A 19,838-nucleotide genomic window follows, 5' to 3' on the forward strand; every position below is an offset into this window, starting at 1 on the left:
AAATTCCTGCAAACTGAATTAAATTTAAAACTAGTTTGCACACAGTTATCTCAGCAGGTGGGAAAGGAGAGGAGGGAATGCACTCTTGCTCTTCACAGAAGACTCAGCAAAAGCAAACTGCTGAGTTCTTCCTCATTAATAACATTTGCCATATTCATCATATCCTGCGGTTGCTTGTGTGTTCCAGTTTTCCTCTGTGAAATGTTGATGAGTATGGTGCTATAACTGGTAAGAGGGGTTTCATCTCATTCCAGCTGTTATTAATGGAAATTTTGGTTCCCCCCCCCCCCCCCCCCCCAGTATGGAATAGGTCAGGATTTAACATTGGCGGGTTACATACCACCATTTGGGACGTCCCCAGGATGTCCCAGTTTTAAAAAGGGGTGTCTAGAAGAGACGCCCCTACTCCTGTTACGGACTCTGTCCGTAACAAATGGCGGCGGCCGTTCCACACGGCCGCTACCATCTTGACGTAGCGGACGCTGTGCAGCGTCATAACTGCAACACAAGAAGAAGCTCCATTTTGGAGCTTCTTTTTTGCTCCACGCGGGAGCCACACGGTTTGGCTGCTGCAGCTCCCTCGCGGAGCAAACAGCAGCAGCGGTCTGTAACGGACCATTGTGTTTGACATTGGAACACACTTCCTCGGAGTCTCCTTCTTTTTAGGTTTTTAAACAGAGGTTGGATGTCTATCTGTTAAGAGGGCTTTGATGCTGTATTCCTCCATGGCAGAAGGGGGATTGGATTGGATGGCCCTTGGGGTGTCCTCCAACTTTATCACACTATCCTGCTGAAAAATGGGATTTAAACTAGATTTAAATTTTAAAACCCCCTCAAATGCGGGAAGTTTATCAGATGCCGTTGCTGTTAAAGTGAAATAATGCCAAGTTAAACCGGAGGTAAAGCAGAGAAAAACGACAGCTTTTTACTTTCGGAACTTCCCAAAAGTAAAAAACTGCCATTTTTTTCTGCTTTACCTCCAGCTTAACTTCACATTATTTCACTTTGGCAGTCATTAAGTGTGATAAACATCCCTTCTGAAGGTAACAGAAGGGCACATTATCTTGACAGACTTACATAAAATCTTTTTTTGAGTGGGTCATCCCTAATCAGGCTATCCCCTATTCAATAGATTTCTTTAGTGAAAGCTGATCTTAGGAATAGAATCTATTTCTGGTCTCTCTTTCAGCCTTTCAGAGCCATTATGTATATGAGTCTGCCCAAGTTTAAATACAGTATAAAACCCCATTTAACCCACATTCGTATAATGCAGTTTCCATTTTCTTCATGCTGCTTCACACTGCCTTGTGGTGCTTATTGTGTTCAGCATTGATTCACTTATGGTACCCACCTGTTAGTTGCTCCTGCTGGTAAAGTGCTTGGACTGGTAAAGTTCTCATGCTGGCAAAGTGCATAAGTTGTTTAATAATGGGATCAAAGAGTGGCAATGCTGTCAATCCAGATATGCCTAAGGAAAGGCTTAAAGCTTTTTGTTTAAGTGAGGTGAAAGTTCTTCACTTAATAAGATGGTTGGTAGTTTTGCTGCCGTACCTCAAAATGCAAAAGTTACTCCAGAGATACGTCCAGAGTGCATAGTAAAAATGGAAAAGGCTTTATATTTGTGGGTAGAAGACATGAACAGAAAACATATTCCCTTTGGTGGCGTCTAGGTGTTGCACCACAAAGCACTGAGACTATAAGAATTCAGCAGTGTCCCCGAAAATGAGTGTCACCAAGCTATTTGATGCCATTTAAATGCTATATAAAATCAAAACCTTTCAGAAGAGGATCCTGCTGAATTTTCTTGATGCAGGATGGAAGGAATTTCAGGGAAGAGGCTGTAGAGGTAGAAGGAAGGTGTAAGCTCTCCCTCTCCCTAATAATTTCCAGAGGCATAAATCTAGGCATGCTTATGCTTGAGCCCCATTGAAAATAATGGGGCTCGTGCATGACGCGATGCGTGATGCGTGCACTATGGGCGCTTGTGCCATTGAAACTTCCGTCATGCATCTTTCAGCATAAGCTGAAAGCTGCATAAAAGGCACCCGCGTGTATTTACAGCAGAATCTTCTGATGGAGCAGCTACTGCAAAGCCATGCCCAAGGCACTAAATATGAACAGTTCTGGACCACCAAATGAATGATAGCTTTTTTCCCTCCCTCTGCTTTTGGGATGCTTTTCTAACAGGAGAAAGTCTACTCAACCTGCAATCGAAAGGGAAGGACCAATTATAAGAGCTATTTGATAGTGCAAAATGCTGCCTCAGTGTGGTGGAATCTCCTTCTTTGTAGGTCTTTAAACAGAGGCTGGATGGCCATCTGTGACAGGGAGTCCCTTGAGTGTGTCTTCTTGAATGGCAGAATGGAGTTGGACTGGATGGCCCTTGAAGTCTCTTCTATCTCCATGATTCTATGATTATCACTGCTGTTGTACTACCCCTTGCAGCAGTCTTTCCTGCATAGCAAATGCCTCTCCCAGGAGGTTCATTGGGCTATGTCCTGTTTTATATCTGAATCTTGATGCATGCCTCTGCCCTGATTTTGGTCTACTGTGCACTGTGTGTATCCCTGAGCATAAAAAGGCAGAAGCCCTACCCTATGCTCATGTGATTATATACAAAAGAGATACACTTCCTAACAACTATCAGGCATACCGAGTTTTAAATCATGATTTTATTGGTATATTTTATAGAATATATTATATGAATGTATCTTAATGGTTTTATAGTACTGTATTTTTCCCAATAAACATTTTATTAAACAAACATAAAATTTCACATATACAACACTTACAACATAGAAAAACAAACTCATCAATATACCCAGCAATATGCAACCAAACCTTGAATCCAATCACTTCTCTTCTGCCCCTTCCCACTTCTTCTATTTCATTTTCTTACCTTCGTTCACCAACTCCCACCTCTCCCCTTCTTGTTTACTTGTTCATTCATTCTTTCTCCTCTAAAATTCATTTCCTCGTTCCAACCTTCTTCACTTCCACCCACCTTTCAACCTTCTACAAACCATTTTCTCTTCCATTTTGCACATAAACTTCCTTCTGTGTACTTCTCATTCAATTTCATTGAATTTATTTATTGAGGATGATTTCCAAATGTTCTGAGTTAACCTTATACTTTTACCTTTCGAACAGTTATCTTGTTTCCTTCTTAGATCTACCTTTATAGCTGTTGGTTTTATGCGTTTTCTTTTTTTAAATGGTGTTTTGTATTTTAACACGTTGTACCCTGCTTTAAGTCTTGAGGAGAGGCATAATAATAAATGTATTATTATTATTATTATTATTATTATTATTATTATTATTAGTTGGGGAAGAGCTGCAGAAATGGTGCCATTCCTTTTCGCACAACCATATGGCTGTGTGCATGATCACACCGCAGCAGTAAGTGATAGGGAATGTTCTCTCCCTGCTGTGCGTGAAATGTAGCCTGTACTTATTTCTTTGCCACTTGGTGATTATTGCGATTCTTGTTATTATTTTTGGCCATCTTGCCCCCTGCAGCCACCCAAAGGCCAAGCTTGGTGTGTTAGTTACAACAAGCTCAAGGGAGCTCAGCTGCCTCTCTTCACACCTCGGCTTCCCTCATCTCTCCTAAAGCATCTTTTGCCTCATCAACACAATTCAGTCTAATAAATGCAATCGTTATAGGCGCTGGAGATGCACTCTCTGAAACTCCGGCTTTTTCCGAGCCTCAGGTGCTGAGCCCAATGAACCAGTTAGAAATGCCAAATCCTTTTAGAATGTCAGACACTGATTTTATATCCTACAGCAAATTTATGACAGAGTCAGGAGTGGGGCATGTTAATATTATTGAAGCATGCAGGTTCACTTTGCTCATGAAACCCGACTGATGGCTGCTCTCATGCCCCACATTAAACCAGTGGAAGGTCCTAAACTAGCAACCAATATCTGGGATGTGGAATGTAGTTCATCAGAGAAAGCAGCCTACATTTTAAAGCAAGCCTGTTGACTGACAAAGGGCTTTATCACACAACAATATATAGCAGAAACAAACTGTTCCAGTTCCATTTTTGCTGCTTTTCTATCGGACGACAGTGTGTTCCTTTCATGTCCCTGTTGCTGGAATTGTGTTAGCAAAATACCCCTATCCATTTACAGAAAGAAACCATGAATGACTGCAATTCTGCTTCCCGTCTGCTCTTTTCCAAGTGTGTGAAAATCCGACCCGCCTACATAGAGATAAAATAAAAAATGCTCAATACTGAGGGGCTGGGATGGAGAAAGAAATGCATGTGCGAAATGTCGTGCGGTAGATAGACGGCACTATGGCTGGACATGTGGAGACTCGACAAAGCATTATTGTGCCGATTTTATTCCAGTACTTTTGCAAGCGTGCAATATCGATTGATCTAAAAGCTGTATGCTTCCATCTCCTCAGCAACACCATTTCAACAGTTTGCTCCTGCTATATGTTGTTGTGTGATAACACCCTTATTTTGGAAGGTAAAAAACCAAAGAGGTTTTACTAAGCAAACCTGGTGTGAGGTATGTTCAAAGTGGGGGAAACGAGGGTGCTATATTAGCCAAAATTAAGCATCTTTCTGGCCATTGGGGTTCAAAGAACTATCCCCACTCGGAACCTTTATGGCAGAACAAACATTGCAATGACAACATATAGTGATTTTAAAGTTAAATCCTGCCATATCCCAAAGTGATCACATGCTGGGATTGAGGATTTCTCTGCTGAACATCACAAATGTCAGCGTTGTGATGTTATCCCCAACTTACTTTCTACAAAACAGGTTTTAATCCTGAATGTGACAAAATGATACAAGGTGAATTCTCAGACCTGACAGTCATCTCATGGTGGAAATTGTTCTAAATGTACAGGATGAATTCCCTGACAATGACACAACCACCTCCTATAAATGACTTGATCAGAAATGTGACAGCATTTCAAATGCTTTTTTGATGGCACAATAGCTGATCTGCATCCCAGTTCCAAGTAATATTGGATACCATGATCCATATTACCATTACCTGATTTCTATGAATATAAAACATTGACCAAAAGAATATCATAGCAAAGATGATGTTTGACACACTTCATCCAGAGCTATTCCTGACATAAACATATTTTTTTTTAGATTGTAAGCCTGAGGACAGGGAAATGTCTAATTGAAAAAATAGGTAAGCCGCTCTGATAGCTTTTTGGCTGAAGAGCAGGGTATTATTATTATTATTATTATTATTATTATTATTATTATTATTATGTTAGTAATAATTAACATATTCTGCAAAGAAAAATAGAAGAAGAAAGGTAGGGGAAAATGTAGTTTCTAAACAACTGCATCTACACTACATTAATAATCTTTTTTGACACTGCTTGAAGTGCTAAGGAATCTTGGGAATTGTAGTTTATTGTGGCACCAGAGATCTCTGACAGAGAAGGCTAACTGTCTCACAAAATGACACTTCCCAAAATTCTCTAGCATTGAGCCAAGGCAATTAAAACAGTCTCAAACTGAATTATTTCTGCAGTGTGTTTTGGGCCATACTTGAATGATCTAAAGCTTGCTGAATAAAACAAAAGCAGAATTTACTCCAAAGGGCTGTGTTTTGATTGCTAAGACTGGTGGCACTGCTATTAGCAGCAGGTAGTGATCAGAGACCACAGGAAGGAATTGTGGGGGGATTGCATTTTATTTAGATATTCTTCATCACCTCCACCTAAAACAGACTAATCAGAGGACTTCTTTCAAGTATATTGGACTGAAGACAATATGTAGCCTTGTACAAATCTGCTAAGTGCCACTGGATTCAATGCAGCTTACTTCTAAGGTAAGTAGGTATAGGGTTATTACTTAAAAGAGTTTATGTAGGAATAGTGACCAAGATTCATCTCCTCATCAGGAAGTCCTTGATGTAAATGAAGTCACTAGGTGGCTTAAGGAAGACTACTTTCTTTCAGCTCCTACCCAATAAATTAATTAATTAAAATAAATAAATCTGCAATATGCAGATCGTTACGGTGGTGTACCTTGGAGTTTGTCAAAAGGACTGTGCCAAGACAATGCTCTATATGTTAAGCACTTTGAACAGTCTGAAGCACTACATCAAAGTTAAGCCCTGGGATCGACCTCACAACCTTGTGGCTGCAGTAGAGATGTGAAGACCCGTGAAAAAACCGGGGTGGGGGGACCCCATTTTTGTCCATGTTTTTCCTGAAGTATGCTAAAATAAAATATTGCATAATTGATTTTCTTCCTTTTCCAATTTTTTCATGTTTTTTCCCCTGTTTTTTTCCAGGATCTGCATCTGCAGTACTGGCATTTCACACTTCACCACCAGGGCTCCCCTAAAATTAAAATTATGCATTTCAAATACAGTATTATACACACAGAATAAACATGTTTACATACACAGTCAGTCCTCCATCCCCATGGATTTTTTTTATCCACAGATTCAAGCATCCACTGTTTTAAAATATTTTAAAATGATATAAATTCCCAATAGCAAACCTTAATTTTGGCATTTTATATAAGGGACACCATTTTGCTCTGTCGTTATATTTAATGGGACTTGAGCATCCATTGATTTTGTTATCCATGGGGGATCCTGGCACCAAACCTCAGTAGATAACAAGTTCCCATTGTAAAATGTTCTTCCTCCCCGAAAGGAACTATAATTCCAATACAAGTTTCTGTACTGTTTGAATGTTGGGCTATGGAGACCAGGTAATACCCCAAATCCACCAAATAGTGATACCTTTATTAGACCAATCAAAATGCACAAAACACATGCGGCAAGCTTTCAAAGCTCCACTGATCAGGCAAGGTGTTAAAAACCATACAGGTAAAAAAAAAAACATTGTTAATCCTAGGCCTGAATTTTGTGGTTTTCGTTCTGGTTTTGGTTCTGTTTGGTTCTGTTTTAGTTCTTAGTTCAGATGGTATGGAGACCAGGGTTTTATTCCCTGTTCAGCCATGAAACCCACTGGGTGACCTTGGGCAGGTCACACACTCTCAGCCTCAGAGGAAGGCCATGGCAAACCCCATCTGAAGAAACTTTGCCAAGAAAACCCTATGAATAGGTTCACCTCAGGGTCACCATAAGTTGGAAAGGACTTGAAAGCACAAAATACACAAACACACATATCCTTGTGTGTCCATGCAACCTAATGGATGAGCTTGGGCAAGTCACACTTTCTCATCCTCTGGGGGAAGACAATGGCAAACCTCCTCTGAACAAATGTTGCCAAGAAAATCCCATTATAGGTTTAGGGTCGCCATACATGAGGGCACACAACAACAGAGGTTGGATGGTCAACTTTCAGGAGCACTCTATGTTTACTCTCGTCCCTCCACATTTACAGCTTTGACTTTTGGGTACTTTCTGTGGGTTTGATTATTCACGGATTTTATTAATATGTTCTCTCTAGGAATATCTAAGTCCTCCAGCTCAACTCTATGGTCAACTTTAACCAAAAGTCGCACCAAAGGACTAGAGATTCCTAGAGAGAACACTCCAATAGGCGTTTGTAGCTCCTCCAACACAATTCTATGGTCCCTGTCTGGCAGATGTTAACCATAGAGTTCCACTGGAGGACCTAGAGATTCCTAGAGGGGTGTCCTCTCAGGTAAAAAGCATAGTGTTTTTTGTTATTTGCGGTTTTTCCACATTCATGGGGGTCCTGTGCCCCTATCTCCAGCCAATTGTGGAGGGATGAGCGTACTCATATTTCAGCACTCATAAATCCATGCTTCTTAGTTGTGCTCAAAGTGGAGGACACATTGAAATTCCTCCTGGACAGGAGGCTGAAATGAAGGACAGACCCTGGGAAAGGAGGGCGTATCTGGCCACATTGGTTGTGGTGGCACCCAGCATGTGGACCTCCTCCTCTCTTCAGTGTTTCAGAAGCTGGCAAAGGATACCTTATTTAGACAAGATTTTAATATTGTTTCATTTCCCCCATGATTCACTGTCTTTGTTGTTGTTGTTCTATCTCTAGATCTTGCTGCCTTGAGTCCTTATATTGGAAGAAAGGCGGGATACAAGAAAATACTACAACAATAATTTGTATTTCTGGATGTTTTGTGTGCTGCTCTGTCTTTAAAAATGCGGTTGTTGTTTTTATTTTATGTCGACATGATGGCATGACTGCCTTAAGAGTTCAACATACAGAGAGCTAAGGGTATAAATTAACTTTCTGAATTAAATGTAATTGAAGCCAGTGATGGCTGCACTTTTGCTGTGGAAACAGGGCCCTCTGTTGGAAAGGCTCTCTTTATTTTCGATTCCAAATCACTCTGCAGAAATAATCTGGTTTGAGACTGCTTTAACTGCCCTGGCTCAATGCTAGGGAATTCTGGGAACTGTAGTTTTGTGAGACATTTAGCTTTCTCTGTCAGAGAGCTCTGGTGCCACAATGAACTACAATTCCCAGGATTCTTTAGCACTGAGCCAGGGCAGACATTCCTTTCCATCACTTTCAATGCGCTTCATCTGAGGTCCAAAACACACTGCAGAAATAATCCAGTTTGTGACCGCTTTAACTACCCTGGCTCAATGCTAGGGAATCCTGGGAACTGTAGTTTATTGTTGCACAAGAGCTCTCTCTGACAGAGAAGCCTCAGTGTCTCACAAAACTACACTTCCCAGAATTCCCAGACCATTTTTATTAACGGCGACTTTAAAGAGGGCGGGGCCTCTTCGTATTGGCCAGTGAAGACCCGGATGTTCTCCACCTTTGCCAATGGGAGGGGAATTGCCATTCTCTCTTCGGGGGCGGAGCCCTTTCCCTAATGGTCACAAAAGACCCGGATCTTCCCAACAGAAGGAAAAATGCCACTCCCATCGGGGGCGTGGCCTAAAGGACGGAGCCTCTTCGTAATCGTCTTTAAAGACCCGGATCTTCTCCGCTTTTCCCAATGGCAGAAAAAATGCCACTCTCCCTTCGGGGGCGGGGACTTTGACGTCATCCGGAACTCGTTCCTCCATTCCACGCCGAGCAGCTTCCGCCCCCTTTTCCACTGTGAACGACGCATGCGCACTCGTGTGTTCCCCTGGAGTCGTGGCTTCTTCTTCCTCCCCTGAGGTGCCGCTGACCTCTGCGTTAGAGAGAGAGCGAGAGAGCCGAGGAGAGGGGCGAGGGAGGGATGCGCTGCCCCTGGCACCGAAGGGCGGGCGGAGGAGGAGGAAGGAGAAAGAGGAGGAGGAGGGGGGGTCCGCCTTCTCCTTCGCAGCCGCCGCCTCCGCAGCCATGGAGGTGGAGGAGGCCTTCCATGTGGTGGGCGAGATGGGGCCCTTCCAGGTCTGGCTCTGCGTCCTGCTGGCTGCGCTGCTCCAGGTCAGGATCATAGGGTCAGAGAGTCATAGGGTCATAGGGTTGGAAGAGACCCAAGGGCCATCCAGTCCAGCCCCATTCTGCCATGCAGGAAATCCCAAGCTGCCATGCAGGAACTCTCAGTCAAAGCATCCCCTTTGACAGATGTCCATCCAGCCTCTGCTTAAAGACCTCCAAGGAGGGAGACTCCACTACACTCTTACTGTCGAACAGCCCTTACTGTCAGGATGTTCCTCCTAATGTGGGGTGGAATCTCTTTTCCTGGAGCTTGCATCCATTGCTCCAGGTCCGAGTCTCTGGAGCAGCAGAAAACAAGCTTGCTCCCTCCTCAATATGACATCCCTTCAAATATTTAAACAGGGCTATCATATCACCCCTTAACCTTCTATTCTGCAGGCTTATGGTCTACAGAGGCCACATGCTCTGGACTGGAGACTGGCATGGATGGGATGGGATGGGATGGGGGGGCAGGGAGAGATTTTAACTACCAGAGCCACTCCAAGCTGAAGGACCCTTTCCAAGAATCAGTTACAGATACTCCTCTCTCCTTCACCAGAGACATGTCTTCCCCAGCTTCGACACATACACACACACTGCTTCTTTGGTTACATCTTCTCCCAGCCTGTCTGATGATGAAAGATAAAGATAACAGGAGCAGCCTGCCAGCCAAGTCCCAGCACAACTCACAGAGATTAAGCAGAGTCCCAAATTTGAAAGCTCCTTCTTGTCTGTAACTCCTTGTAGTCACTCTTTCGGTCCCAAAATGGTGCCACTCTGAGCCATAGAAGCAGTGCCCTGCTGCAACCAAGCCTCACAAGTCCCCCTTCCCCCCCCAGTCAAGATGCAGCTGAGGGAGTGAGCTCTTGTGGGCAGGCAAAGAGTGGGAGACACCATCACACTAAATGGTCAGTGATGCTTCGTGGTGGCTTTAAGGGACCATGAAAAGATGTTTCATGCAGCTCTCAGCCCCACCATGGTCCTAAAGGCTGCTGGTTCCCCTTCTCTTTCTTACACACCCTATTTTTGACTGGAGGCCCCCTTGCCACCCCCTTTCCCCCTCACTGCCCTTGGATCTTTCCACTTCTCTTTTACCACCCACTTTGGGAATCACTGAACTAAAGGATTATGATTATGAAACCAGGGAAACTGACTTTTGGGAAGCAGTTTGTCGCTTTCGCACAGCAGCACTAACTAGAGATCTGAAAAACCTGTATCACTTCATCCAGCCCTTTGAAAACTTAGGGCAAGGCGCATGCTTTTGACACGTCTCGCTCCCACAACTGTATAACTGCTTTATACATGAGGCCTTAATACCACTCACTACTGCATTTTATATCCACGAAAGCTCATGCTAAAATAAAACCCAGTTACTCTTTGGCCTGTTACAGACTGCAAAAATAAAGCTGCTTCGGGTCTCTTTGGAGGTATGCTGTTTAAATGATGCATGCATCCTAAGAATCCGGAAGCGGCACCAAAGCTGCACTCCAGTGCTTAGGAACGGAGTGTGGCTTTGGCGCGACCTCCGGACTCTTAGGACCCATGCATCATTTAAATAGCATACCTCCAAAGAGACCCAAAGCAGCTTTATTTTGGCAGTCTGTAACAGGCCTTTCTCTCCCCCCCTTTTTTGGATTGAGGTCTTCCTTTGTTACCTTTACCATCCCTCCCTCCAGCTCCTAGTTGCAAGATACTTATTGATTTGGTGAGGTTTTTCCCCCTGGGACCACACCTGCAAAGCCAGCAAGGATATTTCTTGTGAAGTGAAATCTGCTTCATGTATATTTGCCTTCAAGTTGCTTCTTGACTTATGATGACTTCATAATTTTCATGGAGTTTTCTTATTGAAGGAACATTCAGAAGTGGTTTTGCCAGGTGCTTCCTCTGAAATATAGGCTACAGCACCTGGTATTTGTTGGCGGTCTCCCTTATTTTTGCATATACAACTTAAAATGTCATTTCCAGTACATTGGGCCCTTGTTATACGCTGGGGTTTGGTTCCAAGATCCCCGTGAATAACAAAATCCATGGATGCTCAAGTCTCATTAAATATAATGACAGAGCAAAATGGTGTCCCTTATAAAAAATGGAAAATCAAGGTTTGATATTTGAAATTTATACTTTTTTTGAACATTTTCAAACCGTGGATGCTTGAACCCGTGTATAAAAAATCCGTGTATAAGAAGGGCCGACTGTATATAGTAGGTGGGTCACTATTTTTACAGCTAGAACATAACAAAGTAGCTTGGGCTCACAGACATTTGTTGTTCTTTCTATCTGATGTTGTTCAGACTGTTGGAAATAGTAGGAGTGCTACATAAAATGTAGGGTTCAAAATAGTTCAGATATCACAGGAAAGAGAACTATGCCAAAGAGAATGAAGTTATTTATCCAGGATGATTTTAGGCAATGAGTTATTCCAAGCCTGGAGCAATGCACTCTTGTCATTAGCATTTTCGTTTCCTCTAGTGACAGCCAAAGATAAAAACAGAAAACAAATCTTTTTGTATTCTTGTCCTCAAAATAGCACAGGGCCTTAATTCAACAGAGATCTGAGTCCAAGAAAGATCTTCGGAATACCTTTTGAAAGGGAACAGAAAAAAAGAGAGGCAAAGTTGCTTCTCCGTGACTTGCCTTCTTATTTATAGAAAAATTGTGTGTGTTTATTTATATGTGTCTTTTCTTTTTTTGTTTGGGCTTGGTTTCAGTGAGAGACTTCATACCATCTCTTCGGCAAATAAAAAATTCAGTCACAGGTCACAGCAAGTTGACAGAGCAAAAACAAACAGGATTTTCGTGGCAAAATATCGTAGTCACATAACAGATGGCAACCAGAATGACAGGTTTTTGTGGGTTAGTTAAGTTACTGGATGTGGAAATGGACATAAAATTTAAAAGTAGGAATATCCATTTTAAATGAGGGCATTTGGCCTCTTTATAGTTGGACAGCTTGTGTGGTGGGGCAGTGGTTAAATGCCTGTACTGCAGCCACTCATTCACAAACCACAAGGTTGTTAGTTCAATACCAGCCAGGGGCTCAGGGTCGACTCAGCCTTGCATTCATCCATAGGTTGCTAAAATGAGTACCCAGCTTGTTGGGGGCAATTAGCTTACACATTGTAAACCGCTTAGGGAGTGCTTAAGTGCACTGATAAGAAATATAGAAATGCTGTATATAGAAATGTACTTGCTATTGCTGCTTGCTGCTGTGCAAGCCACGTACCCAAACTTGCAGGTAACCATCCGGTCCCAACTTGTGAGCAGGAAAGACTGACCCTTATGTGCTGCTGTGGCATGCAGAGCACTTCTGTCACCTTGCTAACAAAATGATTAGTCACTGCCAGCTGTGGAGCTGTCAGGTTGGTGGTGACTTACTCAACCATTGTGCAGCTGAGTCTTCCAAAGCAACTCAGACACGCAAGGCCAAATCAACAAGACTGCAGCTCTGAGTCAAGGGGATTATCATTCTGGAGTTATTACCTTACTGTTATGGCCAGCCAAAATCTGTGGACTCTTAAAAATGTGTGATTGTGCTATTTGGCTTAGAATTTTCTCTGGCCAATTTAATACTGGTGACCAGATCTTGGAATGTTATGTTTAAAAGTTAGTTTATTACTGATGTTAGGGGGGGAGGTAATTCTACTGCTCACTGTTATTTGTTACTTTCGAAAGAAACCATTAGATTAATTATTAGACTGGGTTAAAACTGGATTCATAATAAAATTTAGTTAGATACTCTGAACAGAGTTTATGATACTGTTAATTATTATTTTTAGATCCAAATAGACATACACATTCCTTTTGAATCCCCAAATAGCTCACATTGACTGAATTAAAGCAGGACCCCGGTGTGGTCGAAACATTTTGCAAGCCTACTGAAATATGCAGTAACTTGTGCTTGTGAAAAGTCCTGAAGATCCCATCTTTTAGTTGGCTGATTGAACTCGAACGGAGAGTCCTACTTCATATTTACAGTGAGCTGGGGGGGGGGGGGGGTTAGAGAAGAAAATAGGACTTTAAGGCCTGTTACAGACAGCCAAAATAAAGCTGCTTCGAGTCACAGTGGCGGTATGGTGTTTCAATGATGCATGCGTCCTAAGAGTCCAGAAGTCGCACCAAAGCCACGCTCCAGCCTGGAGCATGGCTTTGGTGTGACTTCTGGACTCTTAGGACGCATGCATCATTGAAACACCATACCTCCACTGTGACTCGAAGCAGCTTTATTTTGGCTGTCTGTAACAGGCCTAAGATTCAGACTTAGTAATCCTTTCTCCAAAATGTCTCTTTTCTGAAGTATCCTTGACAATTTAAGGAAACTCATGGTAGTAAGAGAGCACACTTTAAAGAATATAGTGGAACTTGTGAAATTCGACACAGTAGAATATTTTGCTTCTGGTTCTCGTACAGTTTATTTTTTATTTTATAAACAAATACATGTAATACATCTAATTTCTATTAATATACACCTAAACATACAAACCTATCACCATGAATTACATACAAACATATAATCACATGGACACCAGTACATCTCTCATCTTGCCAAAGAGCTCTTGGTCGTAAACCCCCTTAGTCCTATCCATACATACCCCCATACGACACGTACAGATACATAAAATATTATCCTTATTCTTATAACTGTTCCAAAAAAAAAAACACTTCAACTGATAAAGCTTGTTATTTTCTATCTTAAAACGGATTTGTTTCTGCCCAGCTTAAGCTCAGTTTGTACTGAACCTCTTGTTTAGCTTTTCCTTATCTACCTCTATTTCTTATTCTCTTAAATTTAATCACCCTTTGAATTATAATTTTGTCCTTTTCCTTCCCCCCGTCCTTTTCCTTTCCCCCCCTTCCATTTACATTACCATTCCAATTATTTCAGTTTCCTTTATTTCCTTCCTACCCAGCTATTTAAACTCAACATTGAATGTTGGTTCTCATACAGTTTAATGCTGTAGGAAAACATCTTAGTGAACTTCAGGTTTGCATGCTCTCCCGTCTCTTCTCCTTCACTTTTCCAACTAATTTGAGTGTCTTCTTGTATTCCAAGCAAGGATTGCAAACCATGGCTTGCTCCTGACTTGTGTGAACAAAACATAGCTCCCTTGAGGTCATATGACTTGGTTTAAATTTGGCAGTGAAAGGGAAGAGTACTATATAACCCAGACCTAAACAACATTTAGAATTAGATGCAAAATGGAAGCCAGTCACTTATTCCTTTGCTTTACAAGATGTTAATTGTGTGTGGCTGCATGTAATCTCATGACAGGGTTACATTGCTGTGATCCACATGCTGTTCCTAGCATTCAAGTGTCTATGGTGGAAGTGTTGAATGAAACTGAGATGATGTGTTTTAAAATTGACCTGAAAACAAGTTTGGCGGTTTACAGACTGCCCCTTTGGGGTGGCCTGTACCCGCCCCTTTCCCCGATGGATCAGGGCCTCAGCTGCCACAGCGGCAGCCCTGAGGCCTTGATCTGCCGCTTTTCCAGGCCGCGGGAAGCGGCAAAAGGCCGCTTCCCGCGGCCTGGAAAGGGGTGTCCTTGGGGCTTCAAGCCCCAAGGACACCCCGACAGTGGCGGGGAAAAAGAGAAAAGGGCCACTTGGCCCCTTTCTCTTTTGTGTTTCTGGTGCAGCCGTGTAAAGGCTGCGCCAGCGACACAAATGAAGAAAGGAGCTCCCTTTCAGAGCTCCTTCTGGCGCTGCGGAAAAGGGCACCAGAACATCACGTCTGCGCTGTTCCGTTTGGAGGCGGTGCGACCATGACGTCCTAATGGCGGCACCCATGTAGAATGGGTGCCACCATTTTGTACATACTATGTACGTACTAGGGTTGGGGGTGTCTGAAAGAGACGCTCTGGGCAACCCTAGTACGTACACAGTACGTACTAAAAGGCCCGTTTGTAAAAGGCCTATGTCTCCTATTAGGCAGTGTTTTCTTTGCCAAGGTATTCTCCTCACAACTCTCAGTTAAAAGTGGGAAATACACTTTACTCCAAAAGAGTGGTCTTTTCGATTATATGAAAGAATTGCCTTATCTGGGCATGCATCCTAACTGGAAGGAGGATACAATGGGGAGCTTGCTCTGCGGGCAGTTCATTCTCCTGAGTGTTTCTTTCCTATCTGGTGCTGAGATGCAGCACAGTAAACCTTTGAGTAGATATGATCAAGGAAACCTGAGTGCCTGAATGTTGTTGGTCTTGGCACTGATCTTGATTCTGTTTTTTATCGTTTCAGCTCTATGTAGCCAGTGAATCAATCCTCATTGCAGTAGTGGGAGCAACACCACCTTATCATTGGGATCTTGACGGCATCTCAGCTAATCAGAGTCACAATAATGAGTCAACTAATGGAGAAAGAGCTTTTGGGAAGTGGCTTCTGACAGCCAATGGAAGTGAACTTCAAAAACATGTGCACTTTAGCAGCAACTTTACATCAATAGCTTCTGAGGTAATGAAACAAGATGATTTTGTGTGTGGACATATTTAACCTCTTACTATTAAGACAATGCATTAACTAAATCATCATCTAAAATGCATACAGTTACAGACAGAAGTGGAGCATTTCCTTAAAATCTCTTATAACAGATTGGGTGGGAGGGAATTTGGGGGTAGAATACTCCAGGAGTATTTTGGCAAGTGAAGATGGGTCTCCATAATTTTGTAAAGATAAACATGCAGAATAAAGTCTGTCAGATTTCTCTTAGTGACTTACAAGTTGTGCAAAGAGCAGAAAAGTTGCAAGGATATTACAGTAAACTGAGAAATTCAAATATATTTTATTTTGTCTTCAGAATATTTAACCTTATATCTAATATTATTCCTGGGCTGCTCAATATCACTTACTAAACGTGTACTGAAGGAGGTTGCTTCTGATTAAGAAGTGGTTTCTGTCTTGTCAAGGCAGACTATTGTATTGTAAGAGAAACCTGGATTATAACAAACTTTGATTTTTCTCCCCCTAGTGGTTTTTAATTGGCAACACATCATACAAGATCAGTGCTGCCAGTTCATTTTTCTTCAGTGGTGTATTTGTTGGAGTGATAACTTTTGGACAACTCTCAGACCGTTTTGGACGGAAGAAAGTCTATCTTGTCGGTAAGCATCATAAGAAAAAGATTCAAAATCTTGCTCTGTATCAGATTAATTTGATCCTTAGAGTTTGTAATGGCTAAAAACTAGGCTGACTAAAGCCCTGTGAGGGAGATATTCTACCTTCACTGGATATTATGAAGGGGAGCCTTTACAATATAGTTTCTACTCCAGATATCCCAAATTTTCTTTTTCCATATTTTAGGGGCATACTGCCTTCTAGACACTAGAGAAAGTTACAGACATGAGATAATCCATGAATGCATTAATTGAGGCCTAACAGTCACCAGTGCAACTTTGTGTCAATTTGTTTTATGATTGGAATGGGATTATTTGCCATCATCAGGGTTGTCATTTTGTTTCTCAGGGTCTTCACAATTTCTTCAATTGTTTATTCTGATCTGTGAGATTGCTGAGTCGATATGCCATGTTTTATCAAGATGGCAAACACTCATGCAATACTATACTTCCAAACTGCTTATTTGAAACAAAAAAAAAACCCACCCCAAAACACCATCAACAAACAGATGCACATTCTTAATGTTTATTTGTTTTTGTCTAAATGAAAAATTTGCAATGTGCCTTTTCACATATGTACATAATAAGTCATTATAATAATAACAACATGAAACACACTGAAGGTTTATATTAATCTTCCTGTTCATTCTTAATTGTTATGCTCCTCACTTTGGTGGCAGGGAAAACTTGGCAGAAAATTACAGATACAGGAGAGACTATGTTCTCCAGGCTGAAGATCTAAGTGGCTTCTTCCTCTTTCATTCCCAGAAATCCTTGTCTTCAACCTGGCACAGTTTGGGGGGGGGGGGGGGGGGTTGGCAATCGCTGGTAGTTCTTAAAGCTGTGGCAAGATAACCCTACTGGAAATGGCCACCAGACAGCAGATGGCCATTAAATTTGAATGGTCATATTCACTATCCATTCAGCTGAAAGCTATTGAAAGACATGGGACTTGATTTAGAGTCACTAACTTCAAAAGAGGGAGCATTGTTTAACAATTTATGGAGAGTGGTTTTTGATTTTCCTTTTTTGCGGTGAATCAATCAAGGGATTCTGTGGAATGGTTAACTTACAAGTTAACCATTGGCTATATTTTTATTATGAACTTCTGCATGTGCCTTCTTGAGCAAAAGATTTCATTGACATTAAAAGGGTTCATGCTGTCAACAGTAGGCTGACTTTGGAAAAACAAAACCATGCTCAACTCTTGGGAATAGTTCTAAGTAAAAACTTTCTGTTTGCCTTCCAGGTTTTGGTCTTGATATCGTGTTTGCTGTTGCTAATGGATTCTCCCCCTCCTACGAGTTTTTTGCAGCCTCACGATTCTTGGTGGGAGTAATGAATGGTGGAATGTCCCTGGTGGCCTTTGTCTTGCTGAATGAATGTGTGGGCACTGCTTATTGGGCTTTGGCAGGTACAACCTTTTATTATCTCATGTTTGTCATACTTAACTTCCTAGTTGCAAACATAAATTTGGATTACAATTTGAAGGCTGTTTCATATTGTAGGTGCACCTATGTGTACTTCATGCACTCGTGTTTTATGGTACGCAGGTGCAGGGTAGTATTTTTTTTTAATGTCCATACATGTTGCGGGGGAGTTCTAATGAACTCACACTTCCCACAGGGTCTAAAATATGGGCCTGCAAGTTACAGGATATAATTAGTCCTGTGTTTTTATTATTTGTGTACACAGTGATGAAGCTTTGCAGGTTCACTTGTGAGCAGCTGAGCACTCTGAATCTTATGTATTCTGTCCAAGAGAAATTTGTCTACTATTTGGAAATGGTATTTAATTTTTTTCCATTAAATTAACAGTAATAGTTGGCCAGCTCTGCGTTTCCCTTCGGTAAGTGGGATTGCAGTTAGTCACTAAGAAATTTAAGTAGCCTTAATGATTAGAATCATAGAGTTGCAAGAGACCACAAGGGCCATCAAGTCCAACCCCCTGCCATGCAAGAAATCACAATCAAAGTACCCCCAACAGATGGCCATCCAGCCTATGCTTAAAGACCTCCAAAGAAGGAGACTCCACTACACTCTGAGGGAGCATGTTCCACTGTCAAACAGCTCTTACTGTCAAGATGTTCCTCCTAATGTGAGGTGGAATCTCTTTTCCTGTAGCTTGCATCCATTGTTCCAGGTCCTATTCTCTCGAGCAGCAGAAAACAAGTTTGCTGCCTCCTCCATGTGATACCCCTTCAAATATTTAAACAGGGCTATCATATCACCTCTTAACTGTCTCTTCTCCAGGCTAATCATACCCAGTTGCCTAACTCTTTCTTCGTAAGATATGGTTTCCAGAACCTTCACCCTTTTGGTCGCTCTCCTCTGGACATGCTCCATCTTGTCAACATCATTTTTGAATTGTGGTGCCCAGAACTGGATGCAGTATTCCATATGAGAATTTCATATGAGGCCTGACCAAAGCAGAATAGAGTGGCACTATTACTTCCCTTGATCTAAACACTATACTTCTATTGATACAGCCTAGAATTGCTTTAGCCCTTTTAGTTGTTGCATCACACTGTTGACTCATGTTCAACTTGTGGCTTACTAAGACTCCTGGATCCCTTTCACATGTTGTCTCCTTAAGCCAGGTGTCTTCCATCCTATAGCTATAAGTTTCATTTTTCCATCCTAAGTGCACTTAAGACCACTGTCCTCCAAAATCCTCTGATGAAAGAACGAACATCTTTCCTTTCCCCTGCGTAAATAAATAAATAAAATGTAAGAACTCTTATAGAACATGGCCACATAAGCCTGAAAAAAACCACAAAAAACTGTAAGAACAATGTTTAAGCATTTCTTGAACCTTGAGACTTGATGGTTGTTTTGTGCTCTATTTCCTCTATCCTTCAAGGGTTAAACCAGCCAACTTGGTGTCCTCCAGACGTTTGGGTCTATAACTCCAGCACCCACATCATCCATACTTAACACGGGCATCCTGGCTTTGAGAGCCAGGAGTTGTCATCCTCCACATCTGGAAGGTGTTAGGTTGTCAGAACTATAGTTTAAACTATACTGAAATCATTGAGGCTACCAGTACTGGTTGATTTTATGCAATGTAAGAAGGCAGCCTTCAAAAAAATCCTGCAAGGATTAATTCCTGTCTTCATTATCCAGTATAGCCACACATTTCCATCTCTCCCCTTCCACATTTGAATTTCCTCTTCATGCTGTGTCTTTGCACCTTCCTTCTTTAATTCTTGTTGCTCTGTTTTCTTCTATTTCCCCCTGTTCCTGCTCTGTCTTTGCTAATTTGGTTGTTTGCTTCCTCCCTGCAATCCCTCCTACTCCAGTTTCTGGATTCATTGTCTGTCTTCCTCTGCCTTTGCTCCAGCATTCTCCTAGTTCATCTTCTTTCCCCCATCACCCATTCTGCCTTCCCCAATACACTAAATCAGG

General features: G+C 42.0%; 1 protein-coding gene across 3 annotated transcripts in view; it reads left to right on the top strand.

Annotated features, from left to right (window-relative positions):
• The first annotated feature begins 9,084 nt into the window (after window positions 1–9,084).
• SLC22A15 (solute carrier family 22 member 15) overlaps window positions 9,085–19,838 on the top strand; it is a 37,779-nt gene continuing 27,025 nt past the window's right edge. For all 3 annotated transcript variants that reach the window (XR_016277220.1, XM_089489194.1, XM_089489204.1), the window contains exons 1-4: window positions 9,085–9,328; window positions 15,560–15,772; window positions 16,287–16,419; window positions 17,681–17,845. Coding sequence is in view for 2 of the 3 variants with exons in the window: in XM_089489194.1 (XP_089345320.1) it covers window positions 9,242–9,328; window positions 15,560–15,772; window positions 16,287–16,419; window positions 17,681–17,845 (598 nt within the window). In the remaining variant the exon portion in view is untranslated. The remainder of the gene's footprint in view (window positions 9,329–15,559; window positions 15,773–16,286; window positions 16,420–17,680; window positions 17,846–19,838) is intronic.

Source organism: Sceloporus occidentalis, unplaced genomic scaffold (assembly GCF_023333645.1).
Source record: "Sceloporus occidentalis isolate IW3139 unplaced genomic scaffold, rSceOcc1.0.p SCAF_1, whole genome shotgun sequence".
Lineage (NCBI taxonomy): Eukaryota > Metazoa > Chordata > Lepidosauria > Squamata > Phrynosomatidae > Sceloporus > Sceloporus occidentalis.